General features: G+C 34.9%; 3 protein-coding genes, 1 long non-coding RNA gene and 1 pseudogene across 5 annotated transcripts; 3 read left to right on the top strand and 2 right to left on the bottom strand.

Annotated features, from left to right (window-relative positions):
- Positions 1 to 5,366: 5,366 nt before the first annotated feature.
- LOC143620657 (beta-fructofuranosidase, soluble isoenzyme I pseudogene) lies at positions 5,367 to 7,123 on the top strand (annotated as a pseudogene).
- On the top strand, positions 6,996 to 7,955 carry LOC143620656 (beta-fructofuranosidase, soluble isoenzyme I-like). The gene is made up of 4 exons (XM_077092298.1): positions 6,996 to 7,046; positions 7,180 to 7,415; positions 7,576 to 7,663; positions 7,764 to 7,955. The coding sequence occupies exons 1-4, from the start codon at positions 6,996 to 6,998 to the stop codon at positions 7,953 to 7,955; spliced, it is 567 nt and encodes a 188-aa protein (XP_076948413.1).
- A 2,742-nt stretch (positions 7,956 to 10,697) lies between these two features.
- On the top strand, positions 10,698 to 15,388 carry LOC143620690 (reticulon-like protein B16). Its single transcript, XM_077092327.1, has 6 exons — positions 10,698 to 10,748; positions 10,836 to 10,983; positions 14,145 to 14,325; positions 14,422 to 14,563; positions 14,734 to 14,803; positions 15,097 to 15,388. The coding sequence occupies exons 2-6, from the start codon at positions 10,845 to 10,847 to the stop codon at positions 15,264 to 15,266; spliced, it is 702 nt and encodes a 233-aa protein (XP_076948442.1). The 5' UTR covers positions 10,698 to 10,748; positions 10,836 to 10,844; the 3' UTR covers positions 15,267 to 15,388.
- A 1,837-nt stretch (positions 15,389 to 17,225) lies between these two features.
- Positions 17,226 to 18,159, bottom strand: LOC143620689 (uncharacterized). The gene is made up of 3 exons (XR_013151376.1): positions 17,993 to 18,159; positions 17,763 to 17,915; positions 17,226 to 17,384 (listed from the first exon to the last, which is right to left on the bottom strand). It is a non-coding gene; the product is annotated as an uncharacterized LOC143620689 (long non-coding RNA).
- Positions 18,160 to 22,439: 4,280 nt separating this feature from the next.
- Positions 22,440 to 24,879, bottom strand: LOC143620688 (transcription factor RF2b-like). 2 transcript variants are annotated; one of them, XM_077092326.1, is made up of 4 exons: positions 24,409 to 24,879; positions 23,093 to 23,225; positions 22,927 to 23,011; positions 22,445 to 22,844 (listed from the first exon to the last, which is right to left on the bottom strand). In XM_077092326.1, exons 1-4 carry the CDS (start codon positions 24,834 to 24,836, stop codon positions 22,504 to 22,506), a joined length of 987 nt encoding a protein of 328 aa, XP_076948441.1. In that variant the 5' UTR covers positions 24,837 to 24,879; the 3' UTR covers positions 22,445 to 22,503. The 2 variants fall into 2 exon arrangements, with proteins under 2 accessions (XP_076948440.1, XP_076948441.1); XM_077092325.1 differs by having other exon boundaries at positions 22,440 to 22,844; positions 22,927 to 23,225.
- Positions 24,880 to 25,472: the final 593 nt, after the last annotated feature.

The following is a 25,472-nucleotide window of genomic DNA, read 5'->3' as shown; positions in this document are numbered from 1 at the left end:
CTGTGCCCTTCTGATTATTATATTTTTCAAAAGCTTGAAAAAACCAGGTTGCTGTGAAAAATGGCAGTCCGACCACCGGGTATTTTTTTCTTCCTTCTTCTTCCGGTTTTCTTACCCCCATTCTCCACCACAATTTCCTCCCCTCCTTCCTTTTCCTTACTCCTCTCACCTTCCTTCCTCCATACTCAATATATATATACATATATACATACCTCCATCATCATCATCCAAGAAACCCACTCATTATCCAAGAAGCCGGCCACTTTCTCCCCGTCGCCGTAGCCACCATCAACAGTAGCCACCATATTCCTGTCGCCGTCGCCTCCCCGTCTTCCCATCGCCGTCGCACCCGGTTCTCCCCGTCGCCGTCGTCGTCGCTTCCCCGTCTTCCAGTCGCCGTTCCCGTCGCTACAATGGCCGTCACCATCAACCTCGGCTCGTGTTTTGGCCAAATTTGCGGTTCAAAACACAATTAATTTCAACCAGATTTGGAACTTTGGGCCGGTTCTCCGTCGCCTACCTTTGTGAAAACCCGAAGTTTATAATTCGGGTGAAAATTAATTAGTATGTTATGTATGTGAAATCCCGAAGTTTATAATTCGGGTATTTTGATATATGTATTTTGTGTTCGTGTTATATATATAAAAAAATTGTTTGTCTTCATTGTGTTGCGGTTCGGGTTTCTTGTTGTTTCGGGTTATATTGTATCGAAAAAACGGGCCGTTTTGGGTTATTTCGGGTTAAAAGTTTGTTAAAAAACGACACGTTTTGGTTGTTTCGGGTTGTATTTTTAGCTAAAAAACGGATCGTTTAGGTTGTTTCGGGTTTAAAGTTTGTTAAAAAACGGTCCGTTTGGGTTGTTTCGGGTTGTTTTTTAGCTAAAAATGGTCATTTCGGGTTGTTTTTTAGCTAAAAAGGGTCGTTTCGGGTTGTATTTTTTAGCTAAAAAACGGTTTGTTTAGGTTGTTTCGGGTTTAAAGTTTGTTAAAAAACGGCCCGAAACAACCCGAAACGACCCTTTTTTAGTTAAAAAATACAACCCGAAACGACCCTTTTTTAGCTAAAAATCAACCCGAAACAACCCAAACGGCACGTTTTTTAACAAACTTTAAACCCGAAACAACCTAAACGAACCGTTTTTTAGCTAACAATACAAGCCGAAACAACCCTAAACGACCCTTTTTTAGCTAAAAAACAACCCGAAACAACCCAAACGGCACGTTTTTTTAACAAATTTTAAACCCGAAACAACCTAAACGAACCGTTTTTTAGCTATAAATACAACCCGAAACGACCCTTTTTTAGTTAAAAAACAACCCGAAACAACCCAAACGGCACGTTTTTTTAACAAACTTTAAACCCGAAACAACCTAAACGAACCGTTTTTTAGCTAAAAATACAACCCGAAACGACCATTTTTAGCTAAAAAACAACCCGAAACAACCAAAAAAACGGTTCGTTTAGGTGGTTTCTGGTTTAAATTTTGCTAAAAAACGGTTCGTTTTGCTAGTTTCGGGTTCGTTTGGATGATATATATGATTATGATGATAAACAAGCATCACACATTAATGTTACGAAGGTATATATATTTCATATTGTATATGTATAACAAATGTTGGCTTACTTCGAAGGTATATATATTTCATATTGTTAAAGAGCAGGTCGGGGGTTCGAACCCCACTCCAAACGATATATAGAATTATTAGTTTTAAAATAATTATAGGTTCAGGGGTAAAATGGTAATTTCACCATTTTTTGGTCAGTCAACTAACGGTCAACATGACGGAATGGCACAGATTGCCCCGCCAAAATATAACAGACGTCCATAATGCGCAAATTAGTTTTCAGTGGCTAATCCATATCCCGCCAATATATTTCAGGGAAGCAAATTGGAATTTTCTCCAATAAAAATGGAGTTTTAGAGAGAGAAAATTCCAATTTGCCTCCCTGTGATATATCGGCGGGAGATGGATTGACCACTGAAAAAGAAGTTGAGCATTATGTAACAATATGTTTGTTATATGTTTGTTATAATGGTTACATGAGCCCCTGGTTGCGCATATTGAGCCCCTGGTTGAGGGTACTTTAATAATTAGACAAATAATAATAATAATAATAATAATATCTAATAATAATAATAACAATAATAGTAATAATAATAATAATACTAAAGCAGCTCATCATCATCATTATTATCATCTCAACCATCATCATCATCTTCTCAACTCTCTCATCCCTCCCCCGTCACCACCGTCGCCGTCGTCGTCCACCGGAAAACTTCCCACCACCAAACCCATAGGTTTTATACAAGAATTTGAACAAAAAAGGCATAGATCTAGATCTAAGGTGTGGATGAGATTTGAAAATAAATATGGTGATGCCACTTTGGTGAGCAAGAATGGTAGCGCATGGTGTTTGGTGAGTGGTGACGTGATGATAGAGGTTGAAGATGTGAAAAGAGCCGGAATCCGATTTTTCGACAGCGTGGTCGGAATCTGATTTTCCGGTAGAGAGGCATGAGAAGATGGCGGCTGTAATGTTTAATGACCGGAATACGATTTTCGGCGGTGGTGACGGCGATGGCGACGAGATTGAATTAGAAGTTACGGCGACGGATGCCGGAAAATCGGATTCCGGCCACCGGAAAATCGGTTTTAGAAGTTACGGCGGCAGGATAAAAACCAGTTTTAGAAGTTACGGTGACAGGTTGCGGGTGAAGAAGATGGGTGGTGGTGATGAAGATGAAGATATGGTGTGGCGAAGGAATGGTGGGGACGGCGGCGGTGATGGGTTACGGGTGAAGAAGATGAAGATAAAAATGAAGATATGAGTTTGTGTTTGAATGATTATGTTAATTTATGTGTTTGTATAAGATTTATGGGTTAGGGTTCTTAGACGAAGATGATGTTCTTAATGTTCTTGATTTTTTGGGTTTGTGTTTGTGTTAGGGTTCATGATTTTCTGGGTTTATATTCTTGGTGTTCTTGATGTGTTTGAATGTTAATGATGAAGATGAAGATGAAGATGAAGGGTATAATGTTCATTTAACTAATTATTAAACACTGCAGGGAGCATTCTGACCATAATAAACACTGCATGGAGCCAAAAAAACCCGCCCAGGTGCGCAATATGCGCAAATTCTTTTTCAGTGGTCAATCTATCTCCCGCTGATATATCACATGAGGCAAATTGAAATTTTCTCTTAAATAAAAGAAAGTAAAGTTAAGGGTTTTATAGTGTAATTTTTTTTTTAAATAGAAGAAATTGAAAGGAGTAAAAGGAAAGGCTAATGAATGGAAATGTTTTCCTTTCCATTCCTGAAGTTAAAACGGGTGGAGGTTGGATTAATGAAAAGCTCGAAATGATTCGAGCTTTTTCGAACTCGAACTCAACCCGAGCCTCAAATAAAGCTTAGTTGGTTATCGAGTTCAAGTATTGTATGGAAAGCTTTTCCCATTCTAACTCATTCTTCCTCGTCAAGACGTTTTCGGTTGCGTCCAGTTTTACTTGTTCTTGAGTTTAGACATCTAATAGACCTTGAAATGAAAGACAAAAAATAATAATATAAGTGTCCAAGCCTACCCTTTAATGATGATGTGGGTTGTCATCGCCCTGTCTAGTTGACTACTTGACAATTATGTTTTTTTCCGTGAGTGATTAAACCTTGATGAAGGTTTACAAAATGACGGCATGGCATTTTTAAAGGTAAGCGTACTTTTACAAATATGTAAAGTAAAATTTTACTCTCTTTCGTCTATGCGAATCCTCTCCGTCACGTTCGGCGAACCCAATTTAATCTCCTTCGTTTGTCGTAAGCAATATTTGTTACGTAAAAAAATCATATAGTACATAATAATTTATGAATCAATTAAGGGACTGTTTGGTTCATTCAGATCTGAATGAGCTATATCTGAATAAGTGTATGTCTCATTCAGCAACAACATGAATCTGAATGATTCAGACCTAATTTTAACTATTCATGAGTTTTTTAGTCTGAATAAATCAGATGTTTCCATCTGAATGATTTTATTCAGATGTAAACAAACCATCCCTAAATTAAATAGCTTAATGTTTGAATAAATGAAACATTTAATATATATAATTATATATAATGATGATAACCATTAAGTTTATATAATTAATCCTTTCAAAAAGGAAAAAAGAAAGAAGAAAACGTTGATGTAATTAATAATTATATATTTGCAATAAATATGAGAATTTGATTTAAGCTCACATAACCAACATTAATTATGTGAAAGCAATAAGGTTTAGCTCGACTGACATTGAAGGACAAAAGAAGATTTAGGCCAGAGACTCTCAAGTTTGAATCCAATTTTAAGTGAGTTTTATTGTAGTGGGCCGTCGGGCGCCTAGTTTTCCTTGGAACAAGAGATTTTGGGTTTAGACTACCCAACGCTACCTATGATCGTGGACTTATGGAGTTGCCTTTTATCAATAGGTTACCCTGAATAGTCGGGCTTTATTCGTTTGTCGTTAAGAAAGAAAACTATGCATTTAAACTTTAAAAAAATCATGAAATTATGTGCATTTTCTGAAAATAAGAAACAATTATGTTAAAATATTATAAAGTTTAAACAAATGAAAGCATTTACTATACAAGATGATGATTAGAATTTAAGGAAATGCAATCAATACTAATAAAGTAGCATTAAATATAATAGCATTAATCACCAATAAGCTCGTGTATAACATGGGGACAAAGTCACCAAGCTCACTTCCTCTAACCATGAAAACCTTTGAACGCTCCAAACCACCATCAACCGTCGTAAGAAAGCGTTTGCTCGGTAAGGTTCCATCAAGTATCGTACTGATTTCGGTGTTTTTGACTTCATCTATCTTAATCCTCATCCTATGCCAACCTAAGAATTCGGTGCCGAACAAATCTTCCCAACAATTTTCCCAGCATGATCGCCTCGCATGGCAAAGAACAGCTTTCCATTTTCAACTCGCAAAAAATTTGCTTTTTGGTACCTATCAAATTCACTATTCATAGTCAATTTGCAATCATATTTCATAGAACTGCGGTTTTCGTCTCTTTAGTTCGTTCAAATTTGCTAGTTCAGTCCAAAAATTTAACGCTTGCTACCTCGTCCATGGAGTTTCATTTTCATTGCAATTTTCGTCCATACTGTTTGCAAAAATTTGTTATTTCAGTCCAATATATGTTAGCAGGAAAGATGGAAATTGCAAAGAATACGAAACTCTAGTGACGAAAATAACAAATTTTAACTTTTTGACTGAAAAATTAAATTTAAAAAAACTAAATGAATGAAACCCGCATTTCTCTCTTTTAATACTCATATTAATTGTTTTCTTTATCTTGATTTATTCCATGTTAATTGATAATGTTCTTGTCCGGACTCAATGCTACAGATCCCACTGGTATGTAATCTTTCTAAAATTAGGGTATTTACCTGACACTTTAAATGTGAATATATTATGAAAAGTTGATGAATTACTCAGCAAAAAGTTTGTTTATTTTAATAAACGTACAAACAACAAAAAAAAATGTTTTTTAGTTAACAAAAGAACATGTCTTGTTTGTTTCTTTATGTTTGCTTATGTCCGATCATTTAAATTTGTTTATGTTGGTTCAATTATGATCTTTAGTTTAAGTTTCTGTTCGTTAATATATTCATTCTAATAAATTGGACCATTACTACTTACTCTATTTTTAATAATGTTTAGCGTAGTTAAGCTCGTTCTTCATATTACTTTTAACTGGTATTAGCTTAGTTAAGCTCGTTCACATATGTTCAGTGTCGTTCGTGAACCGTTTGTTTATGATGTTAACGAACAAGCATAAATGAACATGTACATTTTCTTAACGAACGAACACAAACCAAAGATCTTTGTATGTTTTAATTATTCGTGTTTGTTCGTTTACAAGCCTATTTGAACTTGTTGACTTGACAAATTTCTTTTTAGGTCTCTTATATCACATGGGTTGGTACCATTTATTCTACCAATACAACCCATATGCACCGGTTTGGGGCAATATGACATGGGGTCATGCAGTGTCGAAAGACATGATCAACTGGTTTGAGCTTCCGGTTGCTCTGAGTCCATCTGAATGGTACGATATCAAGGGAGTTTTTTCAGGGTCTTCCACCGTCCTCCCCGATGGTCAGATATTTGTATTGTACACAGGAACCACTAAGGAATTTGCCCAGCTACAATGCAAGGCTGTTCCTGCCAACATATCTGACCCCCTTCTCGTTGATTGGGTGAAGTACCACGGCAACCCAATCCTTTACGCTCCACCAAGAGTTTATTTACAAGATTTTCGAGACCCTTCAACGGTTTGGATGGGTCCCGATGGAAAGCATAGGTTGATCATCGGATCTAGACGACACAAGACAGGGCTTGCACTCATGTACCATACTACCGATTACAATAATTATGTGTTGCTAGATGAGCCATTGCATTGGGTTCCCAATACAGGCATGTGGGAATGTGTCGACTTTTACCCAGTTTCATTAACAAACGATACCGCCCTTGATGTAGACGCCTATGGGCCAGATGTCAAACACGTGCTTAAAGAAAGTAGGGATCGATATTATGAGGATTGGTATTCAATTGGGACCTATGATGCAATAAACGATAAATGGACTCCTGATAACTTTGATTTTGACGTGGGTATGGGCTATCGTTGTGATTATGGAAAGTTCTACGCATCCAAGACTCTTTACGACCCGTTGAAGAAAAGGCGGGTCACATGGGGTTACGTTGGAGAATCGGATAAACTTGAACATACTCTTTCTAAAGGATGGGCTAGTATTTATGTGTGTTACTTTTGTATATAAACATTTATTTAAAATAGCAAAGTATACCAAACATTCTCATGTTAGTTTTTGTGACAGAATATTGGAAGAACCGTGGTACTAGATAGAAAGACCGGGACCAATTTACTTCATTGGCCAGTCGAGGAGATCGAGAGTTTGAGATACAACGGTCAAGAACTTAAAGAGATCATGCTAGAGCCGGGTTCGATCATTCCCCTAGACATAGGCACAGCTACACAGGTTCAAGAGAACAATATTTTAAGTTTTTATACGATCTAACTAGCAATCTATTAGTTTTGTTTCGTCAAATTTTATCTTAATAAATCGGACCTAACTTGTGACAATTGTAGCTCCTAACTTGTGACAATTGTAGCTCGATATAGTGGCTACGTTTGAGGTGGATCATGATGCAATAAACCCCAAACATGAAACTAATAACCAATATGGTTGCAAATGGAGCTCAGGTGCAGCCAAAAGGGGTAGTTTCGGACCATTTGGAATTGTGGTTCTCGCTGATGAAACCCTTTCAGAGTTGACTCCGGTCTATTTCTACATTGATAAAACTTTCGAAGGAATCTTGACAACACATTTTTGTACCGATAAGCTAAGGTACATGCATGAAAATTTTTATAAATACCTTTTATAGAGTTCCTTAACCTGTTAAAAATATATAGAAAAGTTTGAAATTTGTTTTAGGAAGGATTTATGTAGAAGTTGTTTGATATTAAGTTATTTGTGTTACAATATTAAATTTAAAAGAAAAATGCAGGTCATCACTAGATTATGATAGTGAGAAAGTAGTGTACGGGAACAGTGTCACTGTGGTTGATGGTGAAAAACTCACAATGAGGTTATTGGTAAGTAAAGTTGTAAATATATGTAATTTAATTTATTATTCAAGAAGTTTTAAACTATATACATATATTATGGTAATATGTTTTTTATGCAATATATAAGGTGGATCATTCGATAGTTGAGGGGTTTGCACAAGGAGGAAGGGCGGTAATAACATCAAGGGTGTACCCGACGAGGGCAATATATGACAACGCGAAGCTCTTCTTGTTCAACAACGCCACTCGTATGAGTGTGAAGGCATCTCTCAATATTTGGCAAATGGCCGCTGCTCAAGTGAAGCCTTACCCTTTTTAATTACTATTTCACTTCTCTCATGTTTCTTAATTTTTGATAACACCTCCAAAGTGATTTATGATTTTATTGATTATTTTCATATTATATGTCTTGTGTTTTCTATACAAGACGTCGAATATTAAAAGCTCAGCAAACAGACGTTGCTTTCCTACTCGGGTAGTATAACACTGATCGCCTTTGCATGTAGGATGCCTAATTCTAGTGTCCTTTGATAATCTGCTTGTTGACTTCTTAAAGTCAAGCACACATCATGTCAACACTACAAATCACGAACATACAATCTTATTCCACCATATGTGAATCAGTTTGACTTATCTCAATCATAGCCATCTTTATGTATACTTGTTGATACAAGATGTTAGAACCAATTACTAGTATTCTAATACAAATGTTGGATTGACTTATTTAACTACCAACTTAACCCCTTTGAGGTTCATTTCACCAAGAATTCATCATTTTAGTTTACTAACACGCGTTTATTTCAAACAATATGCATGTGATGAATTAACATTTCCCGTTACACACTCATTAATAATGAGGAAAATTGTTTTTTATTGTTCCTAATAGATAGTCTTTTGGTCACTGCCGGTCCCAACTAACGAACTGGTTGCTGACGGTCTCAACTTTTAACGTATTTGTTCCCAACGGTCCGCGACTAACAGAATTATAACGTCGTTAGTTTCAGGTCGCCTAAAAACATTTTTGGCCGGAAAAAACACATGTTTCCCGAAAACTCAACAATTTTGTCCCAAACATTATGGTAACTTTGTATCGTACCTTGGAACTATTTTCTAGTAAAAGCCCCAATTTTTTAGGTCCCCGGAACCATAGAACCATCGTCAGAATCAGTTGATGGTGCTTAAGTGATGGTGGTTGGTTGGCGGTGAGTCAATTGGTGGTGGTAGTGGTGGTTGTGTTCAGGTGGTGTTTTCCGGCAAAAAAAATTGACTTTCCCGGCCAAAAACGTTTTTCCGGCAACTTGAACAAATACATTAAAAGTTGAGACTATCAGTGACCAATTCGTTAGTTGGGACCGACAATGAACAAAGACAATAGTTTGGACCAATAAAAGCCAAATTTCCTAATAATGAATTACAACAACTAAAAAAACAACCTTAATATCACCACATATGTAAAATATAAACCAAAATCACTCTCTCCTTTGTATGGGGTTAGCATATACATTCATTAGTGAATGTGCATCAACTAATTCACACCAAATGAGATGTCCTCAATCATAATATTCATGTCATGTCATTAGTTTCCCTAAAATCCACAACATGCACACATAGTTCATCAGAGTATCCATCAATGAAGTATTTATTAGTTTAAATTCGATGAATAATAACATCGTCTATTTATAATCTAAACAAGGATTTATTCCAAATTTCATCCATGGTCCGTCACGCATTCAAGATTAACAAGAAATTTTAAGTGTTAGGTTAAAGACCGACTTACTTATCAAACTCGATCTTCCTTTCTTGAAGATGGTTGACTCCGGCATTATAGATGGATATGTAAACTTACGCTGACACTGCAGATGTGTTCCGTAGACTGTAGACATTTTACTTTTTAAAAAACAAATTGCACCTCAAGTGATTCTTCTCCTTAATGAATTGCTTTTCAAGGACACACACTTCACACTTGTTTGATGACAACCTTAAAACTTGAAGTATGACCACTCTTCATGCATGGTTTCTAATGTTCTTTAATTTTAATTTGGCATAAATGACCCATAGGCTTTCATTACCTAAGATGACAACACTTCAAATTATGAAAGTATTCTCCCACGCCCTTATATTTTGCTTATTGTTCTAAATAACCCCACACAAACAAAACCAACACAGTCCAAATAAATTCTCCTAAAATATCATAATAATTGACGTTTCATCTTAAACAAAATGTTATAAATTGTTTTTCAATGGCATAAGCGAAGTGATAAACATAGTTACTTCTATGTTATAGTGAGATTGTTCTTGACAACTAAACTAAAAGTTACATCGAGGCTCACACATGTACGTTTAGTATATATATAAAAACCGGTTGTGACGATGACACAAATTCCCAAACTGCAATATTAACAAGTATTACAATGAAGTTCACACATGTTTTGTAGTACCCCTATAAATACTTCGCCAGTATGAAAAATTCTTAATGGGTCAAGATATCGATGGTCAATCAATTAATGTAACTTGCGAGGTACAACATATATTAAGAAACAATCGAGTTAGAGTTGTAGCCATGAGCGCTCTACAAACTACAAACGGTCTAACAAGTAGAATGAACATAATTGATACCGGAGCTCCGCTAAGTGTTAGAGCCGTATCTACAGTGTTGCAGACGTTCTAAGGAGAGGAAATGACGCAATTGATACGGGAGCTATGCTAAGTGTTCCGTTCCATGGAGAAACTATCAAACATACATGAGATAGATATTCCAAAGAACAAGGTCTTTCTATTACAGCTGGGATGAGATCGGCATCGTGTTGGTACCTTAAATCACAATTTTTTTTTACCGATACCGAAATGTTTGGTTTGGTACCAGTATTTCATGTAAAATTCAAAAAATACCAGTACCAGTACCGAAAACTCAAAACTGTACCGATCCTATACCGACGATACCAGTACCGAATTTGCTCGCCTTTGTATCGGGAACCAACCAAATCTCAGGTACTAAACTGCAACACTTCCGATCTACAAACCCTTTCGTGCGCAATAAAACGTAATTCAATTCAACGCAGAGAGAAAACAGAAACGAAAACGAATACCTAATCAACCTTCAATTCAATTTCCGGTACGTGTACGTAATAATAATAATCAAATCACTTCAACGTTTACTACTTCAATTCAATCTCAACTGATTTCAATTCAGTTCTCGCAGTTAAATCCAATGGACGATTCACGAGATGCTTGCGATCACGTTGATAATAATAATAATAACAGTGCCACGTGTTCAACCTCCACAAGTTCCGGTTACCGTTTATTTGACCGCCAGGCCACAGTTCATCAGTTGATGGGCGGCGGAAAGAGTACGATTCGTTTTCTGTTAAATCGTACTGTAATTGTTACTATAAGTTAATTATCATTATGACTAATTGTTAGTCGTTAGTGATTCTGTATGTAGCGAGTTAGGTTTTGGTTATGGAACTAGTATTAGATTAGATATGAAGTAGGAGACTAGTGTATTTGACCTTAAAAACACAAATTTATTTTTGCTAGAAGTTAATTATTATGAATAATTGGTAGTAGCTAGTGATTCTGTATGTAGCGAATTAGGTTAGGTTATGGAACTAGTATTAGATTAGATTTGAAGTAGGAGACTAGTGTATGTGATCTATAATGCACGAATTTGTTGACGCTATAGAGTAATGAATTGTTCCTGTGAGACTGTATTATTGATAAAATTTGTGTGAAACTGCTATTATTATGAATAATTGTTAGTAGTTAGTGATCCTGTATGTATCAGATTAGGTTTTGGTTATGGAGCTTGTATTAGATCAGATTTGAAGTAGGAGACTAGTGTATATGATCTATAGAAACAATTTGTTGGCATCATAGAGTGATAAATTGTTCCTGTGAGACTGTATTGATAAGTTTTGTGTGTAACTGTTATTATTGAATCCTTTAGGTTTAGATTGTATGTGTGTGTGTAGTAACCACTAGTTAGGATTTAGCCATTTAGGTATAAAACTAGTATCAAACTGCACATAGTTTGTGTCGGATTTGAAGTAGGAGACTAGTGTGTTTGACCTATAATTGTTTTTGTGAGAATGTATTGATAAATGATATGTAAAATTGTTATTATTGAATCCTTTAGTTTTAGCTTGTATGTATGTGTGTAGTAACCAACTAAGTGACTAACCACTAGGATTATTTGTTATGAAACTTGTATCAGGTTGCACATAGTTCATATCAGATTTGAAATAGGAGAACTAGTGTGTTTGATCAATAAAACACAAATTTGTTTACATTGTAGAGTAATGCATTGTTCCTGTGAGACTGTATTTTTAAATTTTGTGTGAAACTGTTATTATTGAATCCTTTAGGTTTAGATTGTATGTGTGTGTAGTAACTAGTAACCACTAGTTAGGATTTAGTTATGAAACTAGTATCAGGTTGCACATAGTTTGTATCCGATTTGAAGTAGGAGACTAATATGTTTGATTAATAATACACAAATTTGTTCGCATTATATAGTAAATTGTTCCTGTGAGATTGTATTGATAAATTTTGCGTGAAATTGTAGTTATAGAATTCTTTAGGTTTAGCTTGTATATATGTGTGTAGAAACTGCTAGTTAGGATTTAGTTATAAAACTAGTGTCAGATTGCACATAGTTTGTATCAGATGTGAAGTAGGAGACTAGTGTATATGACCTATAGTTGTTTTTGTGAGACTATATATTCTATGTAAAACTGTTATTATTGAATTAGGATTTAGTTGTGGAATTAGTATCAGATTGCACATAATTTGTATCAGATTTGAAGTAGGAAACAGACCTATAAAACACAAATTTGTTAACGTTGTAGAGTAATACACTGTTTATGTGTGACTGTATTGATAATTTCTATGTAAAACTGTTATTATAGTCATCCTCTAGGTTTAGCTTGTGTGTGCGTGCACGCGCGCGTCAGAATGGAAGTAGGAAACTAGTATATATGACCAAAAACCTGATACATTATTTCTGTGATATTTTATTGATAAGTTTGATCCAAACTGTTATTATTGAATCCTCTAGGTTTAGCTTGCGTGTTTGTATATATGTATATGGCTACAAATTCAGAACTTTTAGTAGATTCATTTGGTAGTGTAATTGATGGTTGATTCTATATTCTGTATCAGAATCTGATAATTGCTGTATATATGTAAATTTATCTTTTAGTAAATTTATAGTTTAGCAAGTTAGGATTTAGTTATGAAACTAGTATCATGTTGCACATAGTTCATATTAGATTTGAATTTTGAAGTAGGAAACTAGTGTATTTGACTGATAAAACATAGATTTGCTCAAATTGTAGAGTAATTAGGGCAGTAAATGAACCGAAATGAACAAGGTCTTGTTCTTGTCTGTTCGTTAAGCTTTTAGCAGACAAACAAATGGCTCATGAACACCTAACCGAACAAAGTTTCTTGTTCTTGTTTGTGCTCGTTCATTAAGGAAATGAGCTTGTTCGTGAACGGTTCACGAACACAAATGAACGAGCAAAAACAATGTTTAATTTGATTTGGTAATCGTGAATGGTCAGTGCCAACTGTTCAGTCAGGCTACCAAGTTTGTGTTGGTGCTTTTTTTAACATTAAAACGCCCTGCTTGCGATGCGCGCATATAAAGTATATATGTGTGAACCCTCGGGTGGGCAAAAGTAAAATTGCACTAATTTTGACGTTATTTTACCAATCTCGTGAAAATAACGTTAAAGGTGGCGGAAGGTTAATCAGGCATCATGTGGTGGCGTTGATAGCCGAAAGACAAGGGCACATGCACCAATCAGCCGGTGTCCCTGATGATTGAGTGCTATGTGCCTTATGTCCAAGGCTTGATGCAAAACTACTATCGAGCCGGGGGTCTCACCGGAAGCAGCCTCTCTATCCCTATGGGATAGAGGTAAGGCTGTCTACATCTTACACTCCTCAGACCTTACCATAGCATTGCTATTGGTGGGATATACTGAGTACGATGATGAGATTAGTTTTACATAAATTAATAATCGCGTAATTCTAATATGTAATTTTGCTTCACAGTTAATAATTTTGCTTAAATCTTATATGATAAGGTTAGAGAAGTCATTAAAAAGTTTTATAAACCTGTAATGAATAAAGTCAACAAACATAAACAAACAAACAAACAAACAAACAGTAACGGACATAAATGGACGTAAGTGAGCACATTATCAAATGTTCACGAAGACAATTGAACGAACATGACCTTTGTTTGTGTTTGCTCATTTAGTAATCGAACGGAATTTCTTGTTCATGTTCGTTCATTCATACTTTGTTCCTGTGAGAAATGAGAGTGTATTGATAAGTTCTATGTTAACTGTTATTATTGAATCCTTTAGGTATGGTAGTGTATCAGAATCTGATTTGGAGATTTCTTATCATGCTGCAATTGACTTGTTAAATTGCTGTTTAGTGATATGATTTAGTAAAAACATGATTGAATTATTGTTTTTGCTGCTTATTTATATAGCTGCTGATGTTCTGTTGTGGAAGAGGCAACGAGTTTCATTGGGCATCATTGTTGTTGCAACTGTTGCTTGGCTAATATTTGAGCGGTCGGGATTACCATTTTTAACAGTTTGTTCTGATGTTCTGCTGTTGTTGATTGTACTGCGGTTTCTACATGCCAATTATGCTTCTTTGAGGGATAAGTATGCTTGTTTTGACCTTTATATATATTGTAATGTTGTAAAATAGTAAGATTATCCTTCTTCTGGTAGCTCACTATAGCTGTTTTATAATTGCAGACAGATTCGAACATTACCTGAACTGGTTTTATCCGAGGAGATGGTCAATTATGCGGCTGCATCTTTTCGTATTAAAGTGAACTATTTGTTACTCATGGCTCATGATATCACTCTTGGCAAGGATTTCAGGCTGTTTTTTATGGTTTGTGATCTCAACTTCATAAGAAAATTATTAGTATAGTATTCGGTGCACTAGATACGAAACCGATTATTTGATAACTGTCACTTCAAGTCACAATAATCAGATATTTATTTTCCAAAATGCAATTATATTAAAACATTATTTATTTATTTATTTTTTCAAACACGCAGGTAGTGGGATTTCTGTGGCTGTTATCTGTCCTTGGTAGTTTTATTTCTTTCTTCACGCTTGCATATATAGGTATGAACATCAATCTTCATTATACGCTATTATGTTTTGGTTCCACCGTTTATGGTCATTCTATACAAGCTCTTGCTGTGTGCGTGTTTTTGCTTGTGTGTTTACATTAACACCGATTTTATCTCTAAACGATGGTTTCGTTTCTGTTAAGATTAGCTTCTTGCTGAAAGTGGTTTTTATTGTTTCATCAAAAACCGTTGGTCATGATCTTTTTCTTAACAATAATTTAAGTGTCGGATATGATTAAGAAAACTGAATGTGGTTTTTATTTTGGGTTTGAAATGTGATGTCAGGAACAATTCTGTCGGTTACACTACCTGCACTGTACAATAAATATGAAGAAAAAGTAGATGGTGTTGTTGGTACGATCCACAGAAGCGTTTCGAGACATTACAAGTTAGTTGATGAGAGTGTGATGAACAGAATCCCTCGCAATGTTGTACCCAAGGACAAACCAATGTAAACAATACTGTATTTTACTTCCATTCTAACTGTGTTACGTAGCATTGAATCTTTATGGATTTGTTAATGAAACATGATTGAGGATTAAAAAAGTTTGGAAGAGAGATTTAACTCTCTTCAATTCATTTAATTTAATACATCGAGAGCAGGAGCGTAAATGAGCACATGGGCTACTTGGGATCAAATCAGTAGAAGCTTGAGCCCGTGTAAGTCCATGAAACTAAAAAAGTTAAGTCCAACATCATTAAAGGTCCCGATGTTGTTAGCCCTTTTGTTGGACGCGTGAAACCTGACTAAAACTTGGACCGTATATATACCATGATGAAAAAGAAGTCTCTTTAACATGTTACCTAACACTATCTACATGACCCATCATTCCTAAGATTGGATGCCCAATTCCTTGTCGTTGCCCAAACCGGCTCATAACTCGAGCCGAGTTTCAATACGTTTCAAACCAACCAAGCCGATTTGTATATTTTCCACAAAAACTAGTTTCTACCCAACCTGGTTTTGACCAAACCGGATGAGTTACAACCCGAACGATAACATTTTTTATGAATCATTGTAAATATAGCCCAGTCCAACAACATTACTTGATGTAAAACCCTCATTTCCATCTTCTATCAATGGCCGGAGGTGGATTCCGTGAGCTTCTTAAGAAATACGGCTTAGTCGTCCACTGCTCCGTCTCCGCCGCTTCCATCACCGGACTCTACGTCGCCATTCAAAACAACCTCGACGTCGAAGCCGCCTTGGAGAAACTCCGGTTCAAACAACTCGATTCCGTCTTCGATAATTAGTAATAGTACGTGATGATGAATTTTTATTTAGGGCAAATGATTTAGGGCTTTTTTATTATCAACTTATTATATATATCAACTGGTTATTGGTATAACTTAATATAGTTGATTATTATTAATATTAAGTAATTCTACATTTCCTAAGCAGCTTGTTTTAAGAATTGGGATTGCTAATGTAAGCATGATTATGCTTATTATGTTTATAATACACCAAGAATAACGAGTTTGAACTGAGCGATATTAAACTGGTTATTGTAATGTAAACAACTCGTTTCACCTACAAATAAGTTGACAAGCATGATCCCTCATTTTCATTGTAACATTCAATACCGCTTGTTCTTAAAAAAAGCACAATACGCAGATAAGTTGTTAAAATGCATACGTATTTCTTCTTTACTCTTTTGTTCTTCACAAAAATTCGAGGTTGCAAATATTTTTGTTTTAATTAGATGTGATTGACTGATACCTTGGAATTTTATTTATTTTTCGGGCCTTATTGGAAAACGTTAAGCACCATAACGCATTTGTGGGTCAGCTCTTTGCTTATACAACAATTTTTGTTCCTCGAGTGTTTGAATTTTTTTGAGGATATTTGGTTATGAGTTTGGTTTGTGAATGAAAATAGTTTTTGTATTTCCTGGACCATATCTGTTTACTCTTGAGGTCTGGCCGTGTTATTTTCTTCAAGTTGTTGATCTTTGTATGCTTACATGTATAACTATATAGCATATTTGAGGGGTTTTTTTTTTGTTAAAACCAATTTAAAGATTAGGCTTTTAAAATTAGTAACACACAAAAAAAATTTGATCTTTAACATATGTTTCTTTTTAATCTTCATATCTAATTTCTTGTGATTTTTAAAACGGTTAACTCAAACTCTCAACATAGAGCATTGTAGAGACATCTTTACATCACTTTTGGTACCACTAATTAGTTGATGTGCGGAAGTATTCGCCAATGTTGTTCCGCTAGTTAATTGCTTTCAATTGAAACCCTAGAATGAACCTACTGGTGAAGAATTGAAGGTTGAAGAAGAAGAATTGAGTTCATTTCGGTTGTGGTTCTACAAGGCATCGATGGTGGTTGGTTTCATGGTTTATGTAGGCTATGTCCATATATTGCATGTTTGATCATAGCTATGACAAATTGCTTGGGCGGATTATTCGTGAATGGGATGCATGTTACATTACTATTTTGAAATACCGATTGTATCCTTGTATTTAAAGTTAAAAAAAACTTGATTACATGTGGTAGTGTGCATAGTGCGGTTCATTGCAGTTTGAATTAAACCAAAACTTCGGTTTATAGATTTTTGAAACCTTTTAGTTTCAGTTTTTTCGGTTTCTGATTTTGTTTTGGTATTAGTCCGGTTTCAGCTTTTTCAGTTTTTGCTATTTGAGTTTGAAATCTTTAGCTTTAGGCCAAAAAAAAATGAATTCAGGTATTAATAATTATGTTAATTATTTAATAATTAAATTTTCAGGTGAAGTAGAGTAGACTTTTAACTGAACGTGTTTGAAAGTGCCTAAAAGTTGACTACAGTTTAATAATAATTCTGATGTGTTCTTTGAGCTTGATTCTGATACAAGTGGTGATAAAACTCGGCACCATTCCTAATGTTGATGGTTTTGAGTATTATAATATTTCATCATTCATTTTGGGTCTAGCAACACTTATTTGCAAAACAAAACAGAGACAAAAGGATCTAAAACAAACAGCACATCATACCATAAATTAACCACATTCTCACAAATGTTATCATTGTCCCTAATCATCCAGCTCCAGCTCCTTTCAAAACTGCTGCAATTTCCTCCGCAATTAGAGCTATACAAAACACTCCTCAATTACACCTACCAAATCAACAACAGTTATAATAAGTCGAATACAACATTAAGATCAAGCACATGAAATCAAAGGCTTGGCTTACTCATGAATGAAAACAGATATGGATGTTGAAACCAATATCAAGAAGTTGGCCTCTGTTGCAACACCAGATCATCAGCAGAGTAGTAATCTGCTATGAGCCGGTACATGTATGATGGATTATGCCCTCCCCTGCAAACAAACAGAATTTAATGAACAATGCAATACTACACACACACACATATATGGAAGAATTTGATATATAGCCCTACAAACTTAGAAGATATCAAATAAACCAAACTCATTAACAGACTTTAATAAATGACCGTTTTACCCTTGTCTAAAAGTTCTAATGTATGCCCATCTTTAACTTCAAAATTTGCTATTTATCCATTTTTAATAACAAAAACAAACAGAAGTCGGTAAACAGATGCGATGAACCGATGTGATAATATAATGCGCTAAGCAGATGAAGACAGAGACAGATGTGATTACGGTTGGTTCGACTATCTGGTTCAAGTTAGATTGCTTATCATGCGATTATACCTGGCTCGTTTATCTACCAATTCAAAAAAGAAACGACGATTATCGTCGTCATCAAAATCCAAATAAAAAATAGGGTTGAAACAAATATAATGAAAAGGAGGGTAGAATGGTCTTTAAAATAATAATTCATTAAATTTGGGTATATATGATATATTTAGTTTTGGTTGGGTATATATGAAACTAAACCTGTAAATATATATAGACAAGTGAGCTTACGTGTCGGTAATAAATAGGCTGACGAGCTTTGGCGTAGTTCCTTTGCAAGAGTATGCCCTTGATATCTGTACAACAATAACTCGTTTAATAAGCTTGTAAAAAGAAAAGAAGAATATGATAACATCTCTAAATCAAACCTTGGAGCACCCTCGGCTACAAACACCCTAAATGATCTTTTCTTTTCCTTAGCAGCACAAAGAAATTCAATTACAGTTCCCGAACTGCCTAATGTTAATATAACCTCACTGCAGATAGATAATTATAATATAAAAATAATGATACATACGACCTACTTGTGATGAATATGCTCGACAGCCTGCTCAGCTATCAGTTCATGTTCATGACAGGTGGCAATATCTTGAATAAGCTCATTGACAGCCTCAATCACATTATGCTTTAGCTTCCGACTCCTTGAGTTTTTTTATCAGTAGCTGCATGTAGAGCATATTAGAATAAGTGATAAAGCAGCATAATAATAAAACTATAACTTTGTTTGGCAGTGGTCTTTGAGCCCTCAATCTTACGCTTTTCAAGGTTGTTTAAGAAATCACTAACTAGGGCATGGGTGTCCGGCATGATGATGATGATGATTATCCATTTACTTCAATAAAGATAGATTCTTCTGTAAGTTATCCGGTCACAAATAATAAAACTATAACTTTGTTTCTAGTAGGATCGGTTTTGTCATTCAAAAGGGGGTGGCGGCGCAGCTTGTTGCCCGCTTACCTGCCTCTTTATTGTAATTGAACTATTTTTAATATAAAGTTATCGTAACTTTCTATATACACATTGTGTTTTGGAAAAAAAAATAAAACTATAATTTCAATCAACAATTAATACTTATCCCCGTCGAATACTCAGACGAGGAGGAGGGAGAAGTGGACCACCACCGCTGGTTACTAATCACCACCACCACCGTCGGTTGTCAAAGAAATCAGAAGGTGAAACAACCGCTTCAATTTTGTTAGGGTTTCAAAAGTAATATGGCAATGTAATCGAACCTACATGATTGGAAATACTAAAACCCACATAATTGTGACGGGTTTGATAATAATTTTGAAAAAATACACGTTTTTTGGGACGGGTTTAAGAATTTCAGTATATCTAATTACCAGATAACATTGACCTATTTATCTAAATTATGTACCCGAATTACCCGAAATAACTTTTTTTTATATATACGGTATACATTGAAAATTAAAATATTTTAACTGTATTTCATTATATGTTTCCCATTTTTCATTTAGCCATATCAGTTTCGTTAAAAAAAATCCATCAGACCATAACCTTTTGGTTTCCAAATTTTCATATTCAAATTCTAATCCATGAGAGATGTCGCAACTTCTGAAATGCTCGTCTTCTCCTTAATCAACTGACGGGACGACACACTGTGTTAGTATTGAAAGCATTTGTAGCTTCTTTTTTCAATATATGGATTACAGTTTTCAATGTCATTTTGATAACCAAATTAAGATAATATCGCTAACAGGTATACCCAATACCCGGTGGGTAATTACCCGATAAATAACCAACAGGTATGGTAATACTTAGACCCTTCCCACACACGACCCATTGCCATACCTATATATATTAATTATTTGAATATAGAAATATAATTAAAATATATTATCATTAATTTTAGTTCGGATATGAATTCGGATTTTTTTGAATACCCCTAAATTTATGGAGATACCTAAAGTAGCAACAACAAATGAATATTAGGAGTGAAAAAGGAGGACAAGGGGAGGACGATACAATTCTTTATTATAACTTCCCATTGACTTATTATTAAAGGGGATGGATGAAATAAATTTTATTTTAAAGACCAAATTTATTTATATAGTTTAAAGGCCGCTACTAACACACTTGATCATCTCTATTTCATCATTGGGAGGACAAAATTGCAATTGCACACATATGTATAATACTTATTTTTTAAATTTTATACACGTTTTTTATACACATATGTACAATTCAAGATAAATGATAATGTGCATATGTGTACATTACGTAACTTGAGATTTAATGAAATTATACACATGTGTATAATACAAAGTTTTTTTTATGAAACCAGAATGAAATATAAGAATTTTGGTTTTTTTTAATTTTTTAAAATTTTTGTTTATTTTCGTTTTGTGATTTTTTTAAATATTTTTTTATAGAATTTTTTTGTGGCTCAAAATGGTTCTCAAAGTTCTCAATTTTCAAAAAGTCTTCTTAGGATCCTTACCCCATATATATATAACAAAGTTAAAATAAAAAGACAATAATTCCTAAGAAGTGTAGGAAATTATATTAGCCATTGGATTTTACATAACACATAGGGGTAGGATGGTAAACATGTAAATTCTTTATTTTTGGAATTCAAATCTTTATTAATGCGGATTCCTATTTTTACACTTGCCTTATAACAAAATAATAACTAATTGCGTTTTCATCTTATAATTTGTTTTTAATCGTTATACATATGCAATAATATATTACTAAAGTAAAATAAAGTGCTCTGGTTTTCATTAAATTAATATAAAAACAGGGTCCAATTAAGTTTAAAAAAACAAAAAAAAGAGTTGCAACATGTTGTGGGGAAACAAGAAACAGTAACCATCAAAGCATCTAAGAGGGGTAGGGTAGTTAATAACATGGTCTTGGTTGTATAGTAACCAGACCCAATACTAGACACCAACAGCCCAGCCCCCACATGATCTTTCCATGAAGGTGCACCCTTCACATCACCTCTTGGATGTGTTTGTGTTAGTGTGCCATGTGCATTTAAATGGTCTGTTTTCTCACCATCATATGGTCCATGTCAATGTCATGTGTATCAAGTAACTGTCAGTTTGGGATTCAAGCACTTTCCTAATATTATTATTGTTATCAACAAAGGTTAGAAGCTAAACAAGTTTAAGGAAAACATTCCAAACTCATTTTGGGTCTTTTTAAAGCAAAAAACTTAGGTCTGTAAACGAACTGAATGAACACAAACAAGTGTTCGTGTTCCTTCATTTAACAACATGAACACGGACATGAACACTTAATCGGATAATTATTTTTGTTCATGTTCATTCATTTAAAAAATAAATATGTTTGTGTTTGTTGATGCTCGTTCATTTAAAATCTAAACGAACAGTTCACGAACATAAATTGAACAAAGATAAACGAGCATATATAAACTAACATAAACGAATACAAACAAACATGAACGAACACGCTTAGATGAACATAAACGAACCAATATAAAGCATTAAGTGGATAATTAATCCAAAGTTTCATCCAAATATGAACATAAGTGAGCATAAATAAACGAACATTCACGAACATAAATTAACGAACAAAACATGTGTTCATGTTCATTTGTTTAAATAAATACACACAAGCTTTTTGTTCATGTTCATTCGTTTATTAAATGAACGAACATGAACAAACTTCATGCCGAATAGTTCACGGACAGCTCACTGAACCTTTGGTTCGTTTACCGGCCTAAAAAACTGTTTTGTTTAGAATGTAAAGAAAACATACTTATGACATTAAACTATCCGGCCACCAGATGGGTACAAAACTAGTTTAAATGGTCTCTTTTCGACCCTCATATGGACCATGTCATGTGAATCAAGTAACTGTCATTTTTGGAAACCCTCAGTTCTAAATTGCAACACTTTCCTAATATTATTAACATAAGTTAATAGCTAAAAAGTTTTAAAATCAAGATTACAGGATAATAAATAACAATGTAATTTTGGTTACTAGTGTTAGTCTATGAACAATTCCAAAGAATTTGGTGAAACAGAATATAACAAAATATAAAAACAATGTGAATTAAAATGTACTGCTGGTTTTACCCGCGGAGATTGATGGGCCTTCAGATTTGATATAAGGACTGCCTCGGGAGCTGATACCGAGCCCTTGAAAGTGGCCAAGCGGGTCCTGTTGTAGTGTTTCAGAATACGCGGCAAGTAGATTGTGGTGGTGGTTTGACATGTTGGACTGGTGGAGATGGTGGTATTGTGATGGCTCGGGTTGTTGGTGGTTTGCGAAGAAGTTTGATTGGTTGTAAGGTACATTGTGCATTCCCAAATTGTAACCATCTGAAGAGGTGCTTATTTCTCCAGTTGCCATTCGGAGTCTTTCAACTTCTTGCTTCAGTGCCTCATTTAGAGCTGCGGTTAAAAAGATAGATTATTTTATTAAATACTAGACGGTTAAAAAGTTGGAAATGAAATGACGGTTTAAAAATGTTACCATCGCGTAACTGAGCTTGTTGTTCCATAGCTTGTAATCGAAGCTTGAGTTCAGTGTTTTCAGAAGATAAGCCAGTTGTATCTCTCTGTATAAGAAAAGCCGTCACGTTGTTAATTTTAATAAGTTTCATTGTCTTTATTGTATAAAACTGTAATTTGATAGTCACCTGAAAAAGAGTTAATTGTGCAGAAAGGGTGGTTGCTTCTGTTTGCAAGGTTTGAACTTTTCTTTCAAGCTCAGACATGTAACGGGCCTTCCTCTCCTTAGAACGAGCTGCGGATTGTCGGTTAGCCAAAATCCTGTATACTACAAAGTATAAGATTTACGGAATATACAAGTTCTCATTGGATGGATAACTGATAACCGACTACATAAGAGTACTAAACCACCAAGATGTTACACAAAATGCTCTATCTCAAGCTCTAGCATCTTATGCTTCAACCTGACTATTGTGTCACTATTCAACTCATTATCAAACTCACAGACATAGCTGAGGTCCAAAATAATCACCACAAAACGTTTCTCCTGGCAGTCAACTAATAAAAAAAGTTAACTTTAAAAATGCAATTCTAATTTATCCAGATAGACTTGAAGTCCTAATCCCAAACAGTTGTGCCATGCATTATTATCAGTGTTGGAAAAATCCGTACTAATCGGCCACTAGTCCCTAATTGGTGATCTACTGATTATTCTTTCGGTAATCGGCAACATTAATAGCTAATCGGTCTAGTTATCACTATCGGCCCTAATTCTGGCTAATTTCCAGCAATTTCGGTCTTGAGTGGGTCAAAGATATGGCAAACAAATAAAGTAGCCCTATGTTCATCAGGGATTAAAACTTAAAACCTGTCTACTTCAAAATTTTACATATAACAATTTGTGTGTGTATATATAACTGACAGTTACATTTAAAAATGTGTATATATATAACTTTGAAAATCACAAATAAAAATTCGTATCCAATAAATCACTTAATCACTAGTCAGTACCCCACGGGCCGACTAGTGCCTACTTGCCTAGTGAGTTCTACAACACCAGTTATTGTTCAAACAACACAATTATACATCAATTTTTGCTCAATTATAGTGAACCAAAGCATTCGATCTCAAAGATCCATATCAAATTAGCTTCCTACTTCAGTTTTGGTTTAGACTAATAACCGAACCAAAAAATGACAAACTACCCAAATAAACCGAACTGGTTAACCGAAAACCGACCGCTTAACAAAATAACTTAACCGACGAATTCGGTTTCAGTTTAGGCTTACAACCGAACCAAACCGTGCACACCTCTAACTAACAATTATGTCATTATTTATCATGTCGCATCGATTTACACTCAATTACACTAAACCAAAGCACTAGATTCCGAAGATCTACATAAAATTAACATCCTAAATTATAATTCCAAAACAAATTGACTACTACTACTACTACTAATAATAATAATAATAACAACAACAATAATAATAATAATTAATACCTCTTAGCTCGTTTGGGATCAAGCGTCCACAGTTCAGCCAGCTTCTCAGGCGCCATAGCCTTCTTCGCCTCAATAATCTCACTCAACGCATCAAAACTGGAACTATCAACCGAATTACTACTATACCTATGTCTAGGTCTACCACTCTTCTCCACATCTTCACCTCCACCATTATTATTATTATTATCCAGAACACCACCAGCGGTATCAGTTATGTTAGATCCGAGCTTCTCAATGTCCATATAAGTATTAAACAACTGATGATCTTCTTCAGATCCTAACTCCTCGAAGCTTTCGGACGGTCCGTCGTACGGATCTGAAGCTAGATCCAGGTCATCCGGAAGGCGGAAGTGCATCTCGGAGTGTGCTCGACGGTGGTGAGATGGACGGAACGGAAACGGTGATCCGTTACTTGGTGGATCTTGCATTTTCAATACAGTCTTCACGTTGTCTCTGTGAATGTAAGTTTATATGTTTTTGGATCTGGTTTTGTAATTCGGGTTGACGCGTTATTCACTTGTTTGGAGAAGAAAACGTCACAAATAACTCTAGGATATTAGCAAAAATGAACAATATTTGATTTGCTATATTTTGTTATATGTGGTTTTATTTTGACTTATGAATATTGTTGTGTGACATTTTCGATGTGGTGAAATGAAATGAGTTTGTTAAATATTGTCGCTTAAAATAGTGTCATGCTCTTATAAGCAATCGTTGCACCCCGGCATGTTCCGCCGCCTTTGGTCAGGATGTGACAGATTGGTATCAGAGCCTTGACAATATGATAGGTGGTTAGACATAACGACCTAGTATTGTTATGCTTAGGGTCCTTTACGTGTGCTTATACGTGTTTATTCTATAATTGAATGTTCATATCACATGTTATTTATAAACTTGTATAAAATTCACCAATATTCTAAATGTTCACATACACACACTTTCTATTATTTCCAAGGTATCCTTTCCTTAAAACGCAAAAAGTAGATTTTCATTATGTTTTATGGATTACAAGATTAACTTGAATCCCGTTGTTTCAAATCCCTTAAAGGTTGCGTTTATATCGG

The sequence above is a fragment of the Bidens hawaiensis genome, unplaced genomic scaffold (assembly GCF_021521415.1).
Source record: "Bidens hawaiensis isolate Kalapana, Puna unplaced genomic scaffold, B.hawaiensis_p1.1 tig00002631_1, whole genome shotgun sequence".
In the NCBI taxonomy this organism is placed as follows: Eukaryota; Viridiplantae; Streptophyta; class Magnoliopsida; order Asterales; family Asteraceae; genus Bidens; species Bidens hawaiensis.
The sequence above is the reverse complement of the archived record's forward strand: the minus strand, read 5'-3'. Positions and strand labels throughout refer to the sequence as shown.

Excerpts from the sequence above, each read along its gene's own strand:
- LOC143620656 (XM_077092298.1), top strand. The coding sequence starts at position 6,996 with ATGCTAGAGCCGGGTTCGATCATTCCCCTAGACATAGGCACAGCTACA. Across the intron at positions 7,047-7,179 it reads ACATAGGCACAGCTACACAG|CTCGATATAGTGGCTACGTT; the intron begins GTTCAAGAGAAC and ends TGACAATTGTAG. Across the intron at positions 7,664-7,763 it reads AACTCACAATGAGGTTATTG|GTGGATCATTCGATAGTTGA; the intron begins GTAAGTAAAGTT and ends GCAATATATAAG.
- LOC143620690 (XM_077092327.1), top strand. The coding sequence starts at position 10,845 with ATGGACGATTCACGAGATGCTTGCGATCACGTTGATAATAATAATAAT. Across the intron at positions 14,326-14,421 it reads TATGCTTCTTTGAGGGATAA|ACAGATTCGAACATTACCTG; the intron begins GTATGCTTGTTT and ends TTATAATTGCAG. Across the intron at positions 14,804-15,096 it reads CTTCACGCTTGCATATATAG|GAACAATTCTGTCGGTTACA; the intron begins GTATGAACATCA and ends ATGTGATGTCAG.
- LOC143620688 (XM_077092325.1), bottom strand. The coding sequence starts at position 24,836 with ATGCAAGATCCACCAAGTAACGGATCACCGTTTCCGTTCCGTCCATCT. Across the intron at positions 23,226-24,408 it reads GATCCCAAACGAGCTAAGAG|GATTTTGGCTAACCGACAAT; the intron begins GTATTAATTATT and ends TGTAGTATACAG. Across the intron at positions 22,845-22,926 it reads ACAAGCTCAGTTACGCGATG|CTCTAAATGAGGCACTGAAG; the intron begins GTAACATTTTTA and ends TTTTAACCGCAG.